This window comes from Bos indicus x Bos taurus, chromosome 19, assembly GCF_003369695.1.
Source record: "Bos indicus x Bos taurus breed Angus x Brahman F1 hybrid chromosome 19, Bos_hybrid_MaternalHap_v2.0, whole genome shotgun sequence".
NCBI classification, from domain to species: Eukaryota; Metazoa; Chordata; class Mammalia; order Artiodactyla; family Bovidae; genus Bos; species Bos indicus x Bos taurus.
In genome coordinates this window covers 39,517,918-39,535,155 of record NC_040094.1, presented here as the reverse complement: position 1 = coordinate 39,535,155, position 17,238 = coordinate 39,517,918, and the positions used below count along the sequence as shown (strand labels likewise).

Genomic DNA, 17,238 nt, shown 5'->3' with positions numbered 1-17,238 from the left:
TAAAATCCTATATGCCCCACGGCACAGCCGAAAAATTTAAGAAGTAAAAATAAAACCACTATCGGAGGTATTTATTTTTACTCCTGGAGTTGGAGTTATTGCACTTAGAATCTGTATAACCTACCTACAGACAGGTGTCAATACTCACTGAAATTTTAAGTCCCCACCAGGGACTTAAAATTTGTGGATTTCAGTGTGTGTAAATTATATCTCAATAAATCTGGTTGAAAATGAGCAAAGGAAAAGTCTATTGGGGTTTTGAATCCAGAAGCCTTGTTTTATTTTGTTTTAATTGCCCAGGAAGGCACTCCTTGTTGGGGGAACTCTGTGTATAAATGTTAGATTTTGAGGCTCTGCAGAGAGCACAGGGATATGGGGAGGTAAGCAGGGTTTCAAGGAACCCTTACTGCTGACCCAGCTCTGTGACTTCTTAGATCTGTGACATTGACTAAATCATCCTTTGAGCTTCACTTTCCTCAGCTGTTCATTTCTTCTCCCAGAATTCACCCAACTTCCTTTTCCTATCTCCAAGTTTAGGCTTTCTTCAGTGTCAGCCCCTTCCCCAACTTCCAGCTGAATGGAGTCAAATCTGGGGTGTTGGAAGAGAGGTCTGGTTTTGTGGACACTGTATTTATCAGGGGCCCTGTTTTCTCAGCATAACTGCCTCTAGTTCCTAGGGTCTCTCACCCTCTCTGCCCTTCAAGGTCCGCCCACCCCACCGACAGGGGCCAGGTTCTGCTCTGTGGTCGAGGGCGTCTCTCGAAATGGACTACAGAGCTCAGCTAGATCTGGTTCCTGCCGGCCTTTCTAAAGGCCTCATCTTGATCCCCCGCGGCCAGGAAGGAAGGATGTGGAGCTGGTCTTATGGCGCCATCTTCTGGACAGACCTGTGAGTCCATTCTACTTGCAGTCATTCAGAGAACACAGAGCTATTTTTTGGTTTTCAACGTTTTAAAAAATCTCATCCGCTTCCCCGTAACCAAGTTATGATTTCTGCCCTTTCTGAGCCATTTCTCAGGAGATACTGTACCTAACTTTCTGAACACAGGGCTGGATCCTCTGGAGGGGTAGTGTGTTAGGTGTCCGACTCTTTGCTATCCATGAATTGTAGCCTACCAGGCTTCTCTGCCCATGGAATTTTCCCCCATAACCAAGTTATGATTTCTGCCCTTTCTGAGCCATTTCTCAGGAGATACTGTACTCTAACTTTCTGAACACAGGGCTGGATCCTCTGGAGGGGTAGTGTGTTAGGTGTCCGACTCTTTGCTATCCATGAATTGTAGCCTACCAGGCTTCTCTGCCCATGGAATTTTTCAGGAAAGAATCCTGGAATGGGTTGCCATTCCTTTCTCCAGGGGATCTTCCCAACCCAGGGATTGAACTGGGTCTCGTGCATTGCAGGCAGATTCTTTACCAGCTGAGCCACCAGGGAAGCTGGAGGGATAGGGATGATCCCTAATCCATCGAGACTCAGAGCAGCTGAGGCCGGTCTCTTTCAATCATTCTGTCAGTGAACCCATGTCTCCACATATGTCCCCATATGTCCCCAACATACCCACCCCAGGAATCCCTGTCAATCACTAAGAAGCTTTTCCCAGAGGCAGGGACATTGCCCCCATGACTTTCAGAGTTTTCTTCTATCCTCAGGTTTCCCTGGATGAGGGCTCATTGCACCCAGGAGAATAAGATGTGTATTTTCAATGCCTTAAAAATCAGGTGTCTGGACAAAGAAGCAGAAGCATTATATGACATGACGTTATATGTGGAATCTAAAAAGACTTGATGCAAACGAACTTATTTACAAAACAGAAACAGTCTCACAGACTTCGAGAATGAACTTAAAAGGTTGCCAGAGAGAAGGATGAGGGGAAGGGATAGTTAGGGAGTTTGGGATGGACAGGTACAGACTGACACTGCTACATTTAAAATCAATAACCATCAAGGACCTACTGTGTAGTACAGGGAACTCCGCTCAATGTTTTGTGGAAGCCTGGATGGGAGGGAGTTTGGGTGAGAATGGACACATGTATATGTATGGCTGAGTCCCTTTTCTGCTCATCTGAAACCCTCACATCCTGGTTAATCGACTATGCTCCAATACAAAATAAAAAGTTTAATTAAAAAGTCAGATGTTGGGATAAAGAGAAATTGTGGGCCTGGTCAAAAGGAATCAGATCTCTCGTGCCATTTCTTTTTCTTTCATTTGATGTATGTCTGTTTTTAGAGTGGATGTAGGTGAGGGTGATAAGGGGGCACCAAATACATAAGCTATAAAGTGGATTTATTATTTTTAAATTTTTTTATTGAGGCATAGGTGATGTGTAATGTTACAGAAGTTTCGGGTGTACAACATAGTGATTCACAACTTTGAAAGATTATACTCCATTTATACTTATGATAAAACATTGGCTGTATTCCCTGTGCTGTACAATATGTCTTTGTGGCTTATTTATTTCATACCTAGTAATTTGTACCTATTAATCATCTGCCCCTATTTTACTCCTCCCCCTTTTCCTCTCCCCACCGGTAATAACTGGTTTATTACTTTACATTTTTTATTATTTATTTATTTTATTTAGGCTGTGCTGGGTGCTGGTTGCTGCGTGGGCTTTCTCTAGTTGCAGAGAGCAGGGGCTGCTGTCTGTGTGTGGTGCCCAGGCTTCTCACTGCAGCAGCTTCTCCTATTGTGGAGCACCCGCTCTAGAGCACATGGGCTCAGTTGTTGTGGCACACGGGCTTAGTTGCCCTGCGGTATGGGGGAAATCTTCTCAGACCAGGGATCGAACCCGTGTCCTCTGTGTTGGCAGGCAGATTTTTAACCACTGGACCACCAGGGAAGTCCAGTTTATTACTTTTTTAATACACCATTCAGAACAGAAATGTTAAATCATTTTCCCTAACGAAACGGTCCTTTTGGAAGCCCTTTTGTGGAATGATTGCCTGCAATTATCTAAATTAATTCAAAAGCACTAACTCTTCAAATTCTGAGTGGACTTGATTTTTGCAAGCTGTTTGGTGACAAGATGTGCAATCAAGCTGGATGGCACTGTTTAGATAAAGAATGGAAAGGGACCATAATGAAATGACTGCCTTCTGTGGGTCTTATGCTGACCCTAAATTCTTATTTCCCTTTTCGATGAGCATTCCATATTGCTGGCAGAGTTCTTTGCTTAAAATACTGAGCTGGTATCACTTAACTGCTTCAAAGTCTTTAATGGCTCCCCACCACCTTCGGGGAGAAGGCAGTGGCACCCCACTCCAGTACTGTTGCCCGGGAAATCCCATGGACAGAGAAGCCTGGTGGGCTGCAGTCCATGGGGTCACACAGAGTCGGACACGACTGAAGCGACTTAGCAGCAGAATACAAACCAGACTCTGTGGTCCAAGAGCAGTGGGCAGTGGAGTCAGTCAGACCAGCCTGGGTTTAAATCTCACCTGTGCCCTGAGGCAAACTATCCCAAATCCTGGATCTAACAGCATCTACTTGGTAAGCCTGTTTTGAAGACAGAAGGATTTCTAAGGAACACAGATTAGTCAACTCAGTAAATGGCAGTAATTAGTTAGCATGCCATTCAACGCTGCCCTTGATCCCGTCACAACCTGTTTAGTGAGGAGTTTCAAGTCTGAACATATCCAGGCCTCCCCACAGAGATTTGCATCCTCCATTTCAGCTACATGTGCCTACCCGCAGTTCCCTAGACAGATTCTCTTCCGCTTTGCTTTGCTTACACTATTTCTCCCTTTACGGTGTCTCTTTCTCCAACTTCTTTCTGCCAAATACTACAAAACATAGTCTCTTGTGTCAACGTTTCTAATTGCTTTCAAGATGAACTGGAACAGCCAATTAGTAAATGTCTATTGAAATGACTTATTTCAAAAGAAACGTTATTTTACTTTTATTATTATTATTTGTGTTAATACTGCTTTTCTTACTGAAGAGCCTGTTCTGAGGGATAGCCCACTGGTCTGTATGTACAATATAAGGTCCACACATGTTTCACAATAACTCTCATTTCTGTGGCTCCTCATGGAAGATATTTTCCAGTTTTAGTTGATAGAGATGAGGAAGAGATTAGGAAACAGATGAGGACCATACAAATGTTGATGACAGGGTACAGTATGGCAGCCATTTGATTAATTTTTCTTTTGTCATGAAGTACGACTTACCTACAGGAAAGAACAAGTCTTAAGCACAAACTGAATTTTTAACACCATTCAGATAAAAATAAAGAACACAATTTGATTGCAAAAGGTATTTCTACCTTGAAATATCTGTCATCCCTTTTCTCCTTTCAAACCTCCACCCCACCCCACTGCCACCTCTGGGCCCAGTCACTTGCCTATCAGTCTCTGTCCTCTTCTTTCCCTACTGCCTGGCTCCTGGCAAACACTCAAATATTTGAGTGAACGAAAGGAATGCGCGAATATCGTTAAATGATGGAGGCCCATGGAGTGAAAGTGAGGTCCGTAGGGTTGTGCCCAAAATGCTTTGGGTAAATGATTCAATTTTGCCTACATCAGGTTCCGGAATTAGAGAGTATCTATGAGAAATCAGGGGTAAGATTTTTTTTTTTTTTTTTCTCTCTGTAGAGTTTAAAGGGAGATTAAGAGCACAGAAAGTTTGATCCTTTAACGCGATCTCCAGCTCATTCACCAACCCACTCCCAGGCCTGTCTGGTCCTGCTTTTGCCAAACTGAGCCACGAAGCAGACACCCACCCGGCCGAGGTCCAGTCAGCCGGGAGCCATCCATCACTGTCTGGATACGGGCCAATCAGACCAACTCAGCCTTCCTGCCAGCCAATGGCCGGAAAGCCGGGGACTGCCGGCTCAGTGTAGTATAAAGAGGGGTCCAAGGGCCTGGCGGTACTACCTCTGTGTCCCTAGCTCGGTCTAGGTGTGGATAGCGTCCCCCCCTACATCTGAGCCCCGGGCCAGTGTTTCAGTGTGCGCCCTCCGGCTGGGTTACTGACGTCCCCGGTGCCAATTCACAGAAGGAAATGGGGGCGCCCTGAAGTCCCTTACCCACAAATACTCGAGACCCGCGGGGTAGCCCACGAGGGCAGAAAGGAGCCCAGGGGTTGAGAGCAGACGGCGCCCCGACCCTAGCGTGCTGCGCGCCTCAGACCGCGCTCACACGGGAGAGCGGGGGAGGCAGGGCCAGCGGAGAGAACTTCCAGACAACCAGGCCCGCGGTTCTGGCGGCTCCGCGAGGCTGCGGGCGCCGAGAAGGAGCTGGGGGTGCAGTAGGCCTGTCCGCCTCAGCCCTGGGAGAGCCAGGCCTGCAAACTTGGGAGTCCCGGACCCCCATTCTGCCGGCGCTCCCCGGACCTCCCCGATCCCCTCCCACCAACCGAGGTTCCGCGCAACCGTCTGAGCTGCCCCCTCCCCGCCGCGGGTGTGGGTCGGCTGCTTCGCTGTAGCCCCCCTCCCCAGAGTCCTTTGGCCATAAAGGGCAAGGACACCTCTCTGGTTGCCTCTCCGCATTACCACGGCCCCTCTACTCATTCCTCCTAACCCAGTGTAGTCCCTGTGTGGGCGAGGGGGTCGGACGACCCTAGGATTGGGAGCGTGGGAAAGCCGCCTCTTTTCAGCGGTCCCGGCTCTGCAGAAACTGTCGTAAACACTTTAACTTTTCAGAGCCTCGGTGTGCTTGTCAGTAAAATGGGCAAGCACCGCATAGTCCACAGTATTCGGTGAGCCAGTTTGTGTGAAGTGCCGGGCCTTCCCATTCCAGTCCCTGCACAATTGAAATTGCAGGACCCAACTGGGCGCGAAGGGTTACTAGGAAGCGAATTTGCCCCTCCGGTTCTTGCGGTCATTTAGAGGCGGTGGATGGAGCCGGACACCGGATGAAGCCGAACATTAGCCAAAGTATTTCTGGAAAATCTCTCATTTCCCGTCGCCACACTGGCCCCTGAACTCTACAGCACTTAACTGCACAGTTTTTTTTTTTTTCTTTTTCAGGGTTGCATTATTTATTGGAATGGTTGTGTACAAAGTGTTTATAATCTGTTTGTTTATGTAACTATTATTTTCTCTAATTACAAAAGTAGGCAGGCCCATTTACAAATATCCATTGTAGAGAGTTTTTTTTATAATGTAGGACTTGCCGACACGCAGGGACTGCTTCTACTAACACCCAGGGTCTATCATTTTCAGCAGCGGCAGGCGGAAATTCATGAGCAGTGCCTGCAGCGGAGCTCGCAGGGCGGTTCCCACCCGCTGGTTGCTAGGGCACGGCCCTGCCGCTGAATTTGGAGGCTAGCGATTAACTCGCGGGAGCAGGGGTCTGTCCCACCCTGGGGGCGGAGTTAGTAGGGGGCGCGGGACTCGGAGGGAGCGCGTTCCCCGCCTTTCCCTCCAGGTGGCGCTATAGGATCGTGGATAAAGTCGCGGGACCCGGCTCCCCGCGGCGGTGGGCGCCTAGGGGCGGAGCCAAGGCGGGGCGTGAACTTGCATCTGCAGTTGGCTCTGGATCTGGGGAAACTAGCGATCCCGGGCCGAAAGTTATCGACACTCTGAGGGACTTCTGTACGCCACGCAGAAAAGGGAAAAGGGGGAGGTTCTGGAACAGGGAGAGAGAAGAGGAGTCGTGACCCCCGAAAGTCACTCGATCTTTCTCATCTGCCTATAGGATCCCTCTCCTGTACCTGCAATTCTTCTCACCCTCGGGCGCGCTAGGTGCTCTGGACACAAATGCAAGGTGGGAGCTGGGTCGGTGTCTCCTCACCCCTAATATCTGGGCCTAGCCAGGCTTGCAGCGCTCTAGTACCCAGGGTATATGCCAGCATTGGATTTCCGCGGCAACTTCCCGGGCAAGCCAAGAAAAACAGGCGTGCTGTTCCTCAGTTTGTCCAGAGGAAACCTTTACGCCCTTCCCTTCTGGAGACTGAGAATGGAAAAAGTGAGTTGAAGAATCCCAGTGCGGCCACCACGTGTAGTATCTTTTGCTCTTTTCTTCCCAAATGCACCATTTCTCCCATTGTGACTTTTTCACCCTGTCACAATCATACCTAGCCCTCCACACCACGTACAGGGCCCCAGTGTCAGTGACGCACCGCCTCACTTAAGTTAAATCGTCTCCTTTCCCTTCACCCACTTCCTCCCCAATCACACAGCCACAAAGATACACCTAGTATTGGGCATCCGGAAAATGCCACAGAGTGCAGAAGCCCTTATCAGAACACACACACACTTTCCAGGGCAAAAGAGAAAGAGACCATTGGCAGGAGACAAAAGCAGGTTTATTTGGGCTCTGGGGCCAGGGATGCCTAAGGTGTGAGTTAAGGCAACTCAGCTGGTTGTCAATGCCCAAAGGGCAGGCCAGGGGAGGGAGAAGGGGTGACTCAGTATTGAAGCCAAATCTCTGCATTTCAAGTCCCTGGCCGGAGACCTCGGGAGTCAGTTCTGGGAGGGCATGGGTTTCTAGTGTTCCCTGGGGTCTCTGTGCTTTTGCTAGGATTGGGGGAATGGTCTGGGGGCAGGAGCCTTGAATGCACAGCCTTCATTTCAGTAACGACCATTTAATTTGTTCCTTGGCAGACTGAAGAACCTGGGGAGGGCGGGGTGTGGAAGGTTGAGAGAATTACTGGGTGGAATTCAAGTACATTAAGAGTGCAGTGGCGGGTGGGGGGGATACATGTCCTGGCGATCCCCAGTCACTAGGTGGCAGCAGCTCATCTCTGCCTGCTTTAAGGGGGGCTGGGCCATCAAGACGGAAAGAGCCGCCCAAACTGGCTGCAGCCAGCAACCAGCCCAGATGGGAGCTGGCCCAGCCTGCCCTCTGTTTCCAGCATCTGCAGCCCTGGGTGTGGCAGCAGCCTTGTCTCCCCCACACCATGCCATGCAAGCTTCCACCCGCAGTGCCACGTCCAGGCAGAGGCGGGCCCAGGCCTGACACTTCCTGTGCCCAGACACCTCAGCAAACCCCTAGCTCTAGCTTTGGCTGGCAGTAAGTCCTCAACACCCCACCCCAAGCTGCTGCTGATGTGGCACAGCTGGCAAAGGGCTCCTGGGCAGGCTCTGCAGAAGGCCACCTGCACTCAGATGTGTTCACTTTCATATCCTGCTGCGAAACCACCTCAGCCCCACATTTACACAGATCCATGCAACTGTGCACACACCATGCAAACACGGTGCAGACCCCACCTATGTCCCTTAGATTGTCCCTCCAGCCATCCAGCCTCACTCCCACCGCAAGAAGGCTGATCCCACACTGTATGTCCCTTCTTCCTGCCCACTCCCCCTCCTCTCTCAGGGACAGCCTGGACCTGGAGTTCTCCTGCAGTTCTCAGTAAAGATCTACCTTTCTCCTTATTTCGTCTCCCATTCACTACCTGCACATCCCTTGGTGTTTACTCAAGAATTCCATTAAAAGTGCTATGTCTTCATTCTTTCCCCCATGGAAAACAGGATGTATGCCAAGAGCTTTCCATGCTTTAGCTCGTCTAATTTTCATAATAACTCTATAAGGAGTGTCCTGTGATTATGCGAGGCCCAGAGAGGTAGAATAACTTGCCCTGGGCCACCCAGCTTGTAGGTGGTAAGGCAGATGCGTCCTTTGGATGACTCACACCAGCGCCCCTGTTCTTATCTGCTCTGCTCATTGCCCCTTAACCTCTTTAGCCCTTAAAGTTGCCATGTGGCTGCATTCATCTCATCAGGGTAGGAGGAGGCAAGGAGAACTGGGAAGGGAGAGGCCGCGTGAGCATGAAGGGCAGGTACAGCAAAGGGCACCACACCTGGAGCCCCACACTGAATGGCATGGGCCCATCTCAGCGTTGGCCACTACAGCACGAGGTAGTTAGTGCCAGGGCAGGAAGCTCCATAAAAGCAGGATTAGTCTGGGCAGAGAGACCTGCGGGCAGACAGAATGGAGGTCAAGCCTGACAAGTAGGAAGTTTGAGCAGCCGGGAAACCAGTCAGGCCGTAGATTTGGAAACCTCAGCCCTATCCCACATGCACCATCAGATAGGACCATGCAGGGGACTGGCGGGCATGGACTTTTCCACACTCAGGGACAAGGTGCAGCCCAAACTGGTTGTGCCAGCGGTGAGAATGAGATCCCACGGTGGATTTAAGTGTCCCTTAACAACCTCAGTGTGGACCCTAAAGAGCAGGGGTGAGGGGTTAGAAGAAAACTCCTATTTGGGATCCTTTCCAGAGGCCTGAGCCCCCACACTGCTTGGGGAACAAGTGACCCAGCCATCTCCAGCGTGGGTAGCTCCTCCTGGGCTTTGACCCAACTATACCCAGCTAGGAGATAAGGTGAACTGCTGGGAAGGCATCATCATTTATTAATACCCAAGCTCCACATTACCATGGGGACCCTGGCAGCCTCCAGTGGACTGTCTCCAAGAGGTGGCCTGACACAGTCATCCCTTCCCTCCTGCATCCCTGACTTCTCTGCCTGGAGAGCCCCACTGGGTCCCCCTGGGATGCTCTGTTCTCCTCCCTCTAGCCCATCTCTGGCCAAGGTAGATGGAGAGGGCCTACCTGGGCCACACTGTGTTCCGTCAAGCCGCTGTCATCCGCCTATGGGGGAAGCAGAATCAAGGTGGTCAGGCCAGGGCAAGGGTAGCGAGTGACGAAAGACAGGTGAGAGAAAGGGGCTTGTGGGTGGTGAGCGGATGCTGTGATCAGGGGATCCAGAACTGCATGTGTGTCACTTAGGGGAAGTTCTAGAGCCCTTGGAAACCAGCATCCTCAGGGATGTCTCTGGGACACGGTGGGTGGAGAGTGTGGGGGATTAAAATGACCTTCTCATCCAGACATGAGAAGCCAAACTGGGTGGGGAGATTCCATCTCTTCCCCTCCAAGGCCAAGTTCAAGGCAAGGCAGCCACCAGGTGTCTCTGTGAGGATTTATTTATTTCCTCAGTCTGTACTTCCCACCAGGGAGGAGGGTGAGGTATTTGTAATTGGCCAAGGGAAGAGGACAGAGATCTCTTTTACTGGCTGACATCCCTCCAAACTGCTGCTCCCCTCCAGAAGTGCATCAACCCAGTGGCTGCTTCTGCTAGAGGAGCTTGGGTTCCCTTTGCCCAGACACAGGGAAGACAGGAAGTACAGACGATGGGAAGGGGAGCCTGGAGGAGATGGGAGTAAGGGGGGATGCAGGATGACTCTTACCCTAAAATTCACTTTCTGGATCACTTGCTGGGGGTCACTTTCCAGAATCACGCTACAAAGTGAGAGAGATGAGGAGGAAAATCAGCCCCATGCCTTCCTTGGACTCTGCTCCCTGCTAAGCCCTTTGCTTCCCTGCCATATTCTGCAACATCCCCGCTCCAAGGTACTTGGCCCACCCATACTCCTCAAGCCAGAACTCTCCCTCACCACGGAGCCCTGATTCTCACATACTTTGTCATCACTGGGCAAACACTTGAGAGATCAGGCCAGGGTAGTCCAGTCTAGATCGATCAAGTTGTCAAAAGCAGGGGCTCAAAAAGTGAGAGCTCTACAAAGTTCACTTCACCTCTGGGATGAAAGGTTGGATTCAGAAGCAGTGAAGGAAGAGAAGCCCCCTGGGGTTCCTATCTGGTTTCACTATTATTTTCTGCCATGGGGTTGTGCTATACGTGAAAGAAAAGGAGCTGCAAAATCAGAATCTACCTTCCCTTTTTTTTTAACTTCCCTTTTGACAGACCCAATTATGGAGGCATTTCTCGGCTAGTTGGCACTCTTTGATGATGCCCTGGGGGGTGTGCAGGGGGAAGAGTTGGTCACTGTGGGTGAGAAAGGGTCCACAGGAACTGAGTGACCGCTCCTCCTCACCCAGTGAGCCTCCTATAGGGCAGAAGGAAGTGAGAGACCTTCTCTCAGGCTCATCACAGGGGCACCTGTAGCCTGAAGTCCCTCACGAGAGGTCCTTTACAGCGACCATTCCAGGCCAAGGTTCAGGACCAAATGTTGCTTCCACGAATGCTTCCCTGTTTTCTAGAGGTACAGATGGGAAGCTGATAAAACTTACAATCTCCCTTGTGAAAGCCCTGCACCTCATTTTATATTTGTAACTGTGTTTCTTGAAGAAGTTCCACACCAAATTTTATATACAACTTTTATATTCCACAAAACCTGGTCTTATTTCCCTCACTGTTGGGTCCTAGCAATTAGCACAAGGCCTTGCAACAGCAGCAGCAGGCAGTCAACAGACAAAGAGGAAAGGAGGGAGGGGTGGAGGGAAGAACCCCACAGCACCCCATGTCCCGGGGCCCCTGTCCCCCAGCAATGTGCATCAGTGCCACGGGAAGAGCACAATCTCTGGAAACATGCACAAGTTTTAGATCCTGGCCCTGCCATCCCCTAGTCATGTAACCTTCGGCAAGTCACTTAAATCTCTGAGCCTCTGTTTCCTCATCCATTAAATGCATGTAATCACAGGCATGTGGATGTCTCACAGGTGATCCGTTTCCATTATCCTTTGCCCCAGAGCCAGAACTTCTTTTTCTCCCTGAATATTGCCCAATCCCCCCTTGGAAATTCACTAACCAACCTCTCATAAGAGCTCCCAGCTTCCTAAGACTATAATCTTACACCAATAAGAGGAGATAAGATTTACTGAAGGAGAACTATGAACTTCACCTGCATCACCTCATTTAATCCCACATCCTTTGAGGCAGTTTCCTTATTGTCTCCATTTCAAAGCTGGGGAAAGGAAGGAAAATAAACAGCTAGCCCAGGTCATGCATGCAGTCGATGCTAGAGTGAACCTCTAAGAGCAAGAGGTGTAGCTGCCGCAGGGCTCTGCCTGAATGAAGTCTTTCCAGGAAGGGCGGGTGTCTGTGTTGCCTGCTTCTCCTGGGCATTGGAGAGCAAACCATTCCCTCAAAACCTTGCCTGGTCAACAGTCAGCCATAGTTTGACATCAGATTACTTTCTTGTGTGCTTGACTTTGGCTAACATTGAAGTCAACTTCCATCATCATGAGTGGGCTTGGGGGATGGGATCACAGGGAATATGCTGGAGAAAGGGAGAAGCTGGCCAGAGAGCCAACAACATGCTCGGTGCAACCTAGAGCTGACGACCCTCAAGGCCACCTCCCACTGTGAAGGTTCCTGACTAGTCCCTTTTCCTCTCCCACTCCTCACCCGCCATCCACAATCTCATCCACCACCAGGAAGGCTCCGTCCATGTTCTCTAGCAACCAGCGCTTCTCCACGTTCTTCCTGAAAGAAGACACAGCTCTGGAACCTCCCTGTGGCATGGCCGGGAGGAGCCAGGTCCTTGCCTTAGTGAGGTGGACCTGCTCTCTCCAAAGACTGCCTCATTCCGCACCCTCCAGCCCCTGTCCCCCCACAAGCACAGGGAAGGAGAATGTCAAGGGGAGTGAGGGTGGCACCTGGGCAAGGGATTCCTGAGCAGAGGACAGGTCTGCTTCCTTCGGCCCCTCATGCTCAACTCTACCCACGCTGCCCCCGCCGCTTTGGGCACTGATCCTATTTCCACCCTAAAGCACTTCAGGTACTACAGCGCTATTGTAGTTACACATGTCGACTGTGAACACTTATTTTTGGTTATCCGAGTTTGATTTACCCAGGCCATGTTCACTGGAGAAGATACCAGATCACTCAAAGGGAATGGAGGGAAAATCACCCTGAGCACCAAGTCAAAAAACCTTGAGCTTGAATCTTGGTTCTGATATAAACAACCTGTAACCTCAGGCAAATCACTTAGCTTCTCCAGACTTCATCCTCTGGCCATACCATTGTTTGATCAGGTAAAGGGCAGGGGCCTTGCAGGAAGTTGCTCTGGCTCCAGATTTCATCTTGTGGAGACTTAAGGAAAAAGCAGGGAACCATCCTGCCTGTGATGTACCAAGGTCTGGGGGATGGGAGCCTTGGAGGACAGAGGACCTCACTCACCTTAGGACGTGGTTCAGGGACTCAAACAGGCAGGTGAGAACAGACATGAGCATCAGCTGGTGAGGAGTGGATATGGGAGGAGGAAAACAAGAGAGACTGAGGTTGAGAAGGCCAGAGGAAACCTCAGAACCTGACTGTTGGACAGCTGCCCCTCTCTAGGGAGGATAAGGCTGGAGCCTGGCTGCAACTTGACCTGAGAGGGTCCCTCCCCGTGTTTGAACTGGGAAGCACTGGAGTGCCTGCTGTAGGACACTGAATACATCCTTCTCCAGTGATGTATAATAGAGACAGAAGCTCCCGGCAGAGGACTCCTTCTGGTACCCAAGGAATCTGAGGGGTATCATGGATATGCATTGTTCCAGAAAGAACCATTCTGGAGGCTTCCAGTTCCCCAGAGTCTAGAAGCAGGGATACCAAGGGTGAGCCGCCCAGCTTCTACCCCAGACTCCAAGCCACTCCCCCACAGAGAGACCCTCCTTGTCTCCCCAACCTCCTGAATTCACCTCGTTCTCGTAGGATGAGCCCACCACATACAGGAAGAGGTCAATGCTGCTCTTGTAGACAATGGTCATGCCCCCGAAAAATGCAATCTCACCTAGAAGAGAAACGGGGTCTCAGTTCTGGTCACCTCTGCCTGGCCCCTTCTGCCCATCTCCAGCTCTGCACCTCTCCCCCTATTTCCTTCTTCTTCCCAAGAACACTTGCAAAGGAAATTCCAGTCCAGCCCAGTGGTTAGGACTCTGTGCTTTCATTGCCAAGGGCCGGAATTCAATCCCCAGTCTGGGAACCAAGATCTCACAAGCAGTGGCCAAACAAAAAAAGAATCCTTGCAAAGACTAGAACCCTTGGAAAGACGGGCACTAGGGACACTGCCATTGGGCTACTCTGTGTCCCTGCTCCAACCCTCTACTTCATTCCTAGCACCTGACTGCCTCACTCTGAGAAGTCAACAAACCTGGTTTAAGGCTGACCTTTCACCCACATGTGCAATGCCTCTGACCCCCAGGCTGGCGGTGGTCTCTTCCACTGAGAGGACTCCAGGCATGCCAGAAGCAGGTAGGTGGGAGCAGATGGCGGTAGTGGGTGGGTGTGTGTGTGTGCTGGTGATGGGGAGGAGGGTGAAGGTTCACCAGAAGGGAAAAGGGAACAGCTGGGAAGGGGAGGAAAAAGCACCTCTGAAGAAAAGTGAATGGCCTGTGGGCACGTGAGGCCGACAGGGACAGCTGCGTCCAGGCGGAGATGACGGTGTGCATCTGAGGGTTCTGTGCAAGGAAGAGGAGGACACTTACTGTCAGTTCGGCTGGTCTTGTTGAAGACGTTTTTCTCGAAGGCCATCTGCTCTTTCATGGAGGGGAATGTGTCATCATAATACTAGGAGGAAAGGAAGGAGAAAAAGTGACAGCCGTTCCACAGAATCTGGCTCCTCCCTGGATGGGTGGCAGGGTGCTGGCCAAGTGGGACTCTGCTGCCATGCCCCCTCTCCTCTTGACTGCCCTCTACGCCTGTCTGCTATTTCCCCCTAAACACAAATTCTGAGCAAAGAAAGTCATAAAAAGTAGAGGAATTTTGAGGCCTGCTTTTGGAGTCCTGTCCTGATTTCTTGGAGGCCTTTGTGCATTCAGCAGATGGCTGGGGCGGTCACTAGGCCACATTGTTTCTACACTAACCTGAGTCTACAGGAAAGAAGGCAGAGCCAGGGGCTCTTTACCACAATAATATCATAACAGCTATTTTATTATCCACATTATATGGATGGGGTAACTTCCCTGACACCTCACAGTTTAAGGGACAGAGCTGGGATGCAATGCCAGTGATGGTCTGACTTCAGACAGGATTATGGTGAAGATCCCCTGAGAAGGAAATGGCAACCCACTCCAGTATTCTTGCTTGGGAAATCCCATGGACAGAGGAGCCTGGTGGCTACAGTCGCAAGAGTTGACATGACTTAGCAACTAAACAACAATGACAACTATGGTGAAGATGAACTCTCTAAGGGAGAGTTCCTGGCACACACTGCCTAACGAAATCAATGTTGTTTTGTTGGGTTTGATAAGACTCTCTCTCTGACTCAGTTCCTGCATTTGCACATGGATGTGATCTGCCAGGAGGAGGCCCTGGAACCTCTGGTTGCTGAGCTACCTCTGACCGTCTGCTAGGGCAAGGGACGGTCAGCTCAGCTTCCATTTTATGAATGTAGATTTTGCCATCTAGTGCCCCATCTGCAGGCAAATTAGTGGTCTCCCTGCCAGCCACTGTTGTGGTCAACAGGCTCACTGCAATGTCATGAAGACAAAAAGTTTCAGCCTAAACAATCTAAAAAGTCTACATTGCATTTCATAGCTAGTTTAGGTGTCACAGCCCCACTATAGTTAATTGTGTTGATGGTAGGTATTTATTTTTGGATCATTCTAGTTTGGTTTGTCCTGGCCATGATCACTAGCATATTTACCAGATAACTGAATAGTTGGTGCAGAGAAAATCATCCTCCTGAGCTTCAAGTCAAAATAGCCGAGTTTGGATCCCTCGCTCTGATATTAGTACCTGTGACTCCAGGCAACTCTAGCTTTTCTAGACTACCTTTTCCTCATTTATGAAAGAGTTGGATTAAAATCTGGGCTATAAAATCCTATCTGTTCTAAATCCTTAGTGTTTACCAAGCTGTAAAAGCAAAGCAGAGGGTACTTGTTCAGAATTGGGGGACCAGGAATCCAGGGTCCCAGGCCAGTGTAAAGGACGGTGAGAAGACATTCTGGGGAACATGAGTAGAAACAGAACAGACAGCCCCTCCCCGCTTTGGGAGCCAGCAGTCTGACAAGGCAGGAGGATGGACAGGATGACCTTTGGAGGGGTCTCAGCTGGGCTGCTCTGTGTTGCAGAGCCCACAGTGGGGTCTCTCCTGCCAGGTGAGTCAGCTGGGTGGGGACTTCTGGACTTGGGCCTGTGGCACAGTGTCTTCAGGGGCCCTCCGGTGAGGGTGGGAGGTTACCTTGGCCAGCAGGCGGTGTCCGTCATTATCTAGGATGAAAACGGCCTTGATAGTGTAGAGGGAAGGTTCCTGCAACTGACACGGGGGAGAGCTTTGTTGGCCCCTAAGCCAGCGCAGACCCGTGTCATTGGCTCTACGGGATCTGCTGATCCCAGGAGTCCATCCTCAGGCCAGCGACCCCAGCCCCAAAAGTCCACAGCTGGTTCCGGCCCAACCCTATGCCACATGGACCACTCCGGTTCCCGCTCCCTTCCCAGGCAGATATCCCACTGCAGGCCCCGGGTGGGCGCTGTGCCCATTGGGTGCAGAAGGTCCGTCCGGGCCCAAGTTCTGTCATGCACTGACTGCTCCAGAGCCCGAGTCGGAGTGTATCACAGAACCTGGGCCGGGGGGACAGCGGCGCCGAGCTCCTCCAGCGGCCCCCGGCGCCCTGGCCCGTCGGGCTCCAGAAGCACACACGTCAGCCCGCCGCCGGGGCGGCCCCGCGCTCCCTAGCCCTCCGGGAGAGACGCAATCCAGCCCGGCCGAGTCGTCCCCCGCCCGCTCCGACAGCTCCAGAACTTCGCCCACGCGGACGCCGCACCGGCCTCCTCCCGAGTCAGCGCGGAGGAACTTTTCTGCCGCGCGGGCGCCGCCCCTCCCAGGCCAGTCCCGGCGGCACCAAGTTCCCCGGCGCCCGACCCGTGAGCTGGCGCCCCCCGGCCCCCGGCGCCGCCCGCTCCGTACCCGCAGCCCCGCGGGCTCCCCAGCTCGGGCGGGCGGCGCCGGGCCCCCAGTCGGGGCGGCCGCGGCCCCCTCCCCCGGGTGCGGACGTGGCCAGGCCTCTGGCCGCTGCATTCCGCTCGCTGCCTCGCGCTGACAGCGCCGCCCCGCCCCGCCCCGCGCCCCCCGGGCCGCCGCCGCTCCTCCCCAGCGGCCGCCGGCCTCGCGCCCGCCCCTCTCAGCCCCTCCGCGCGTGTCCTTCCTTTCCCCGAGGCCCTTCCCTCCTCGCCCTCCCTCCTCTCCCTTCCCGCCCTCTCCGCCCTGCGCTCACACCCCAGCTCTCCTCCCCCTGGCTCTCCTTCCCCTCGCCCTCCTCGGCCCCTCAAAGCCCAGAGCTCCTGGCATCCTCAGTTTCTCCCGACCGGCCCCCTTTCCCTCTCCTGCCTTCTCTCTGGCTTGTGGGTTTGGTTTGCACCGACGTCCACAGGCTGCCCTGAGGCCGTCAGAAAGCACAGGCAAAGTCCAGTTTGTCTCTGGACTCCTGGTAGGTACCGTTGGCACAAACACATCAGGTCATCCTTTGGACTTCAGAGACAGGTCCTAGCAGCGGGAGCAGATGAGGACAGCTCTAGAGAGACCCCTCTATGCAGTAGAGTTTCTCCCATGCCTCTCCCGCCACTTGGGGA

At 51.9% G+C, this 17,238-nt stretch overlaps 1 protein-coding gene across 3 annotated transcripts; it reads right to left on the bottom strand.

The window, feature by feature from the left end:
* Positions 1-7,224: 7,224 nt before the first annotated feature.
* COPZ2 (coatomer protein complex subunit zeta 2) lies at positions 7,225-16,716 on the bottom strand. Of its 3 annotated transcripts, XR_003506805.1 has the most exons (10): positions 16,577-16,716; positions 15,851-15,925; positions 14,154-14,235; positions 13,368-13,459; positions 12,865-12,920; positions 12,091-12,168; positions 10,133-10,184; positions 9,498-9,536; positions 8,744-8,859; positions 7,469-7,554 (listed from the first exon to the last, which is right to left on the bottom strand). XR_003506805.1 is itself a non-coding variant. In XM_027518163.1 (9 exons), the coding sequence occupies exons 1-9, from the start codon at positions 16,685-16,687 to the stop codon at positions 7,507-7,509; spliced, it is 633 nt and encodes a 210-aa protein (XP_027373964.1). In that variant the 5' UTR covers positions 16,688-16,701; the 3' UTR covers positions 7,225-7,506. The 3 variants fall into 3 exon arrangements, 2 of the variants coding, with proteins under 2 accessions (XP_027373964.1, XP_027373965.1); XM_027518163.1 differs by lacking the exon at positions 8,744-8,859 and having other exon boundaries at positions 7,225-7,554; positions 16,577-16,701; XM_027518164.1 differs by lacking the exons at positions 7,469-7,554; positions 8,744-8,859; positions 9,498-9,536; positions 10,133-10,184 and adding an exon at positions 11,584-11,647 and having other exon boundaries at positions 16,577-16,711.
* Between the last annotated feature and the right edge of the window lie 522 nt (positions 16,717-17,238).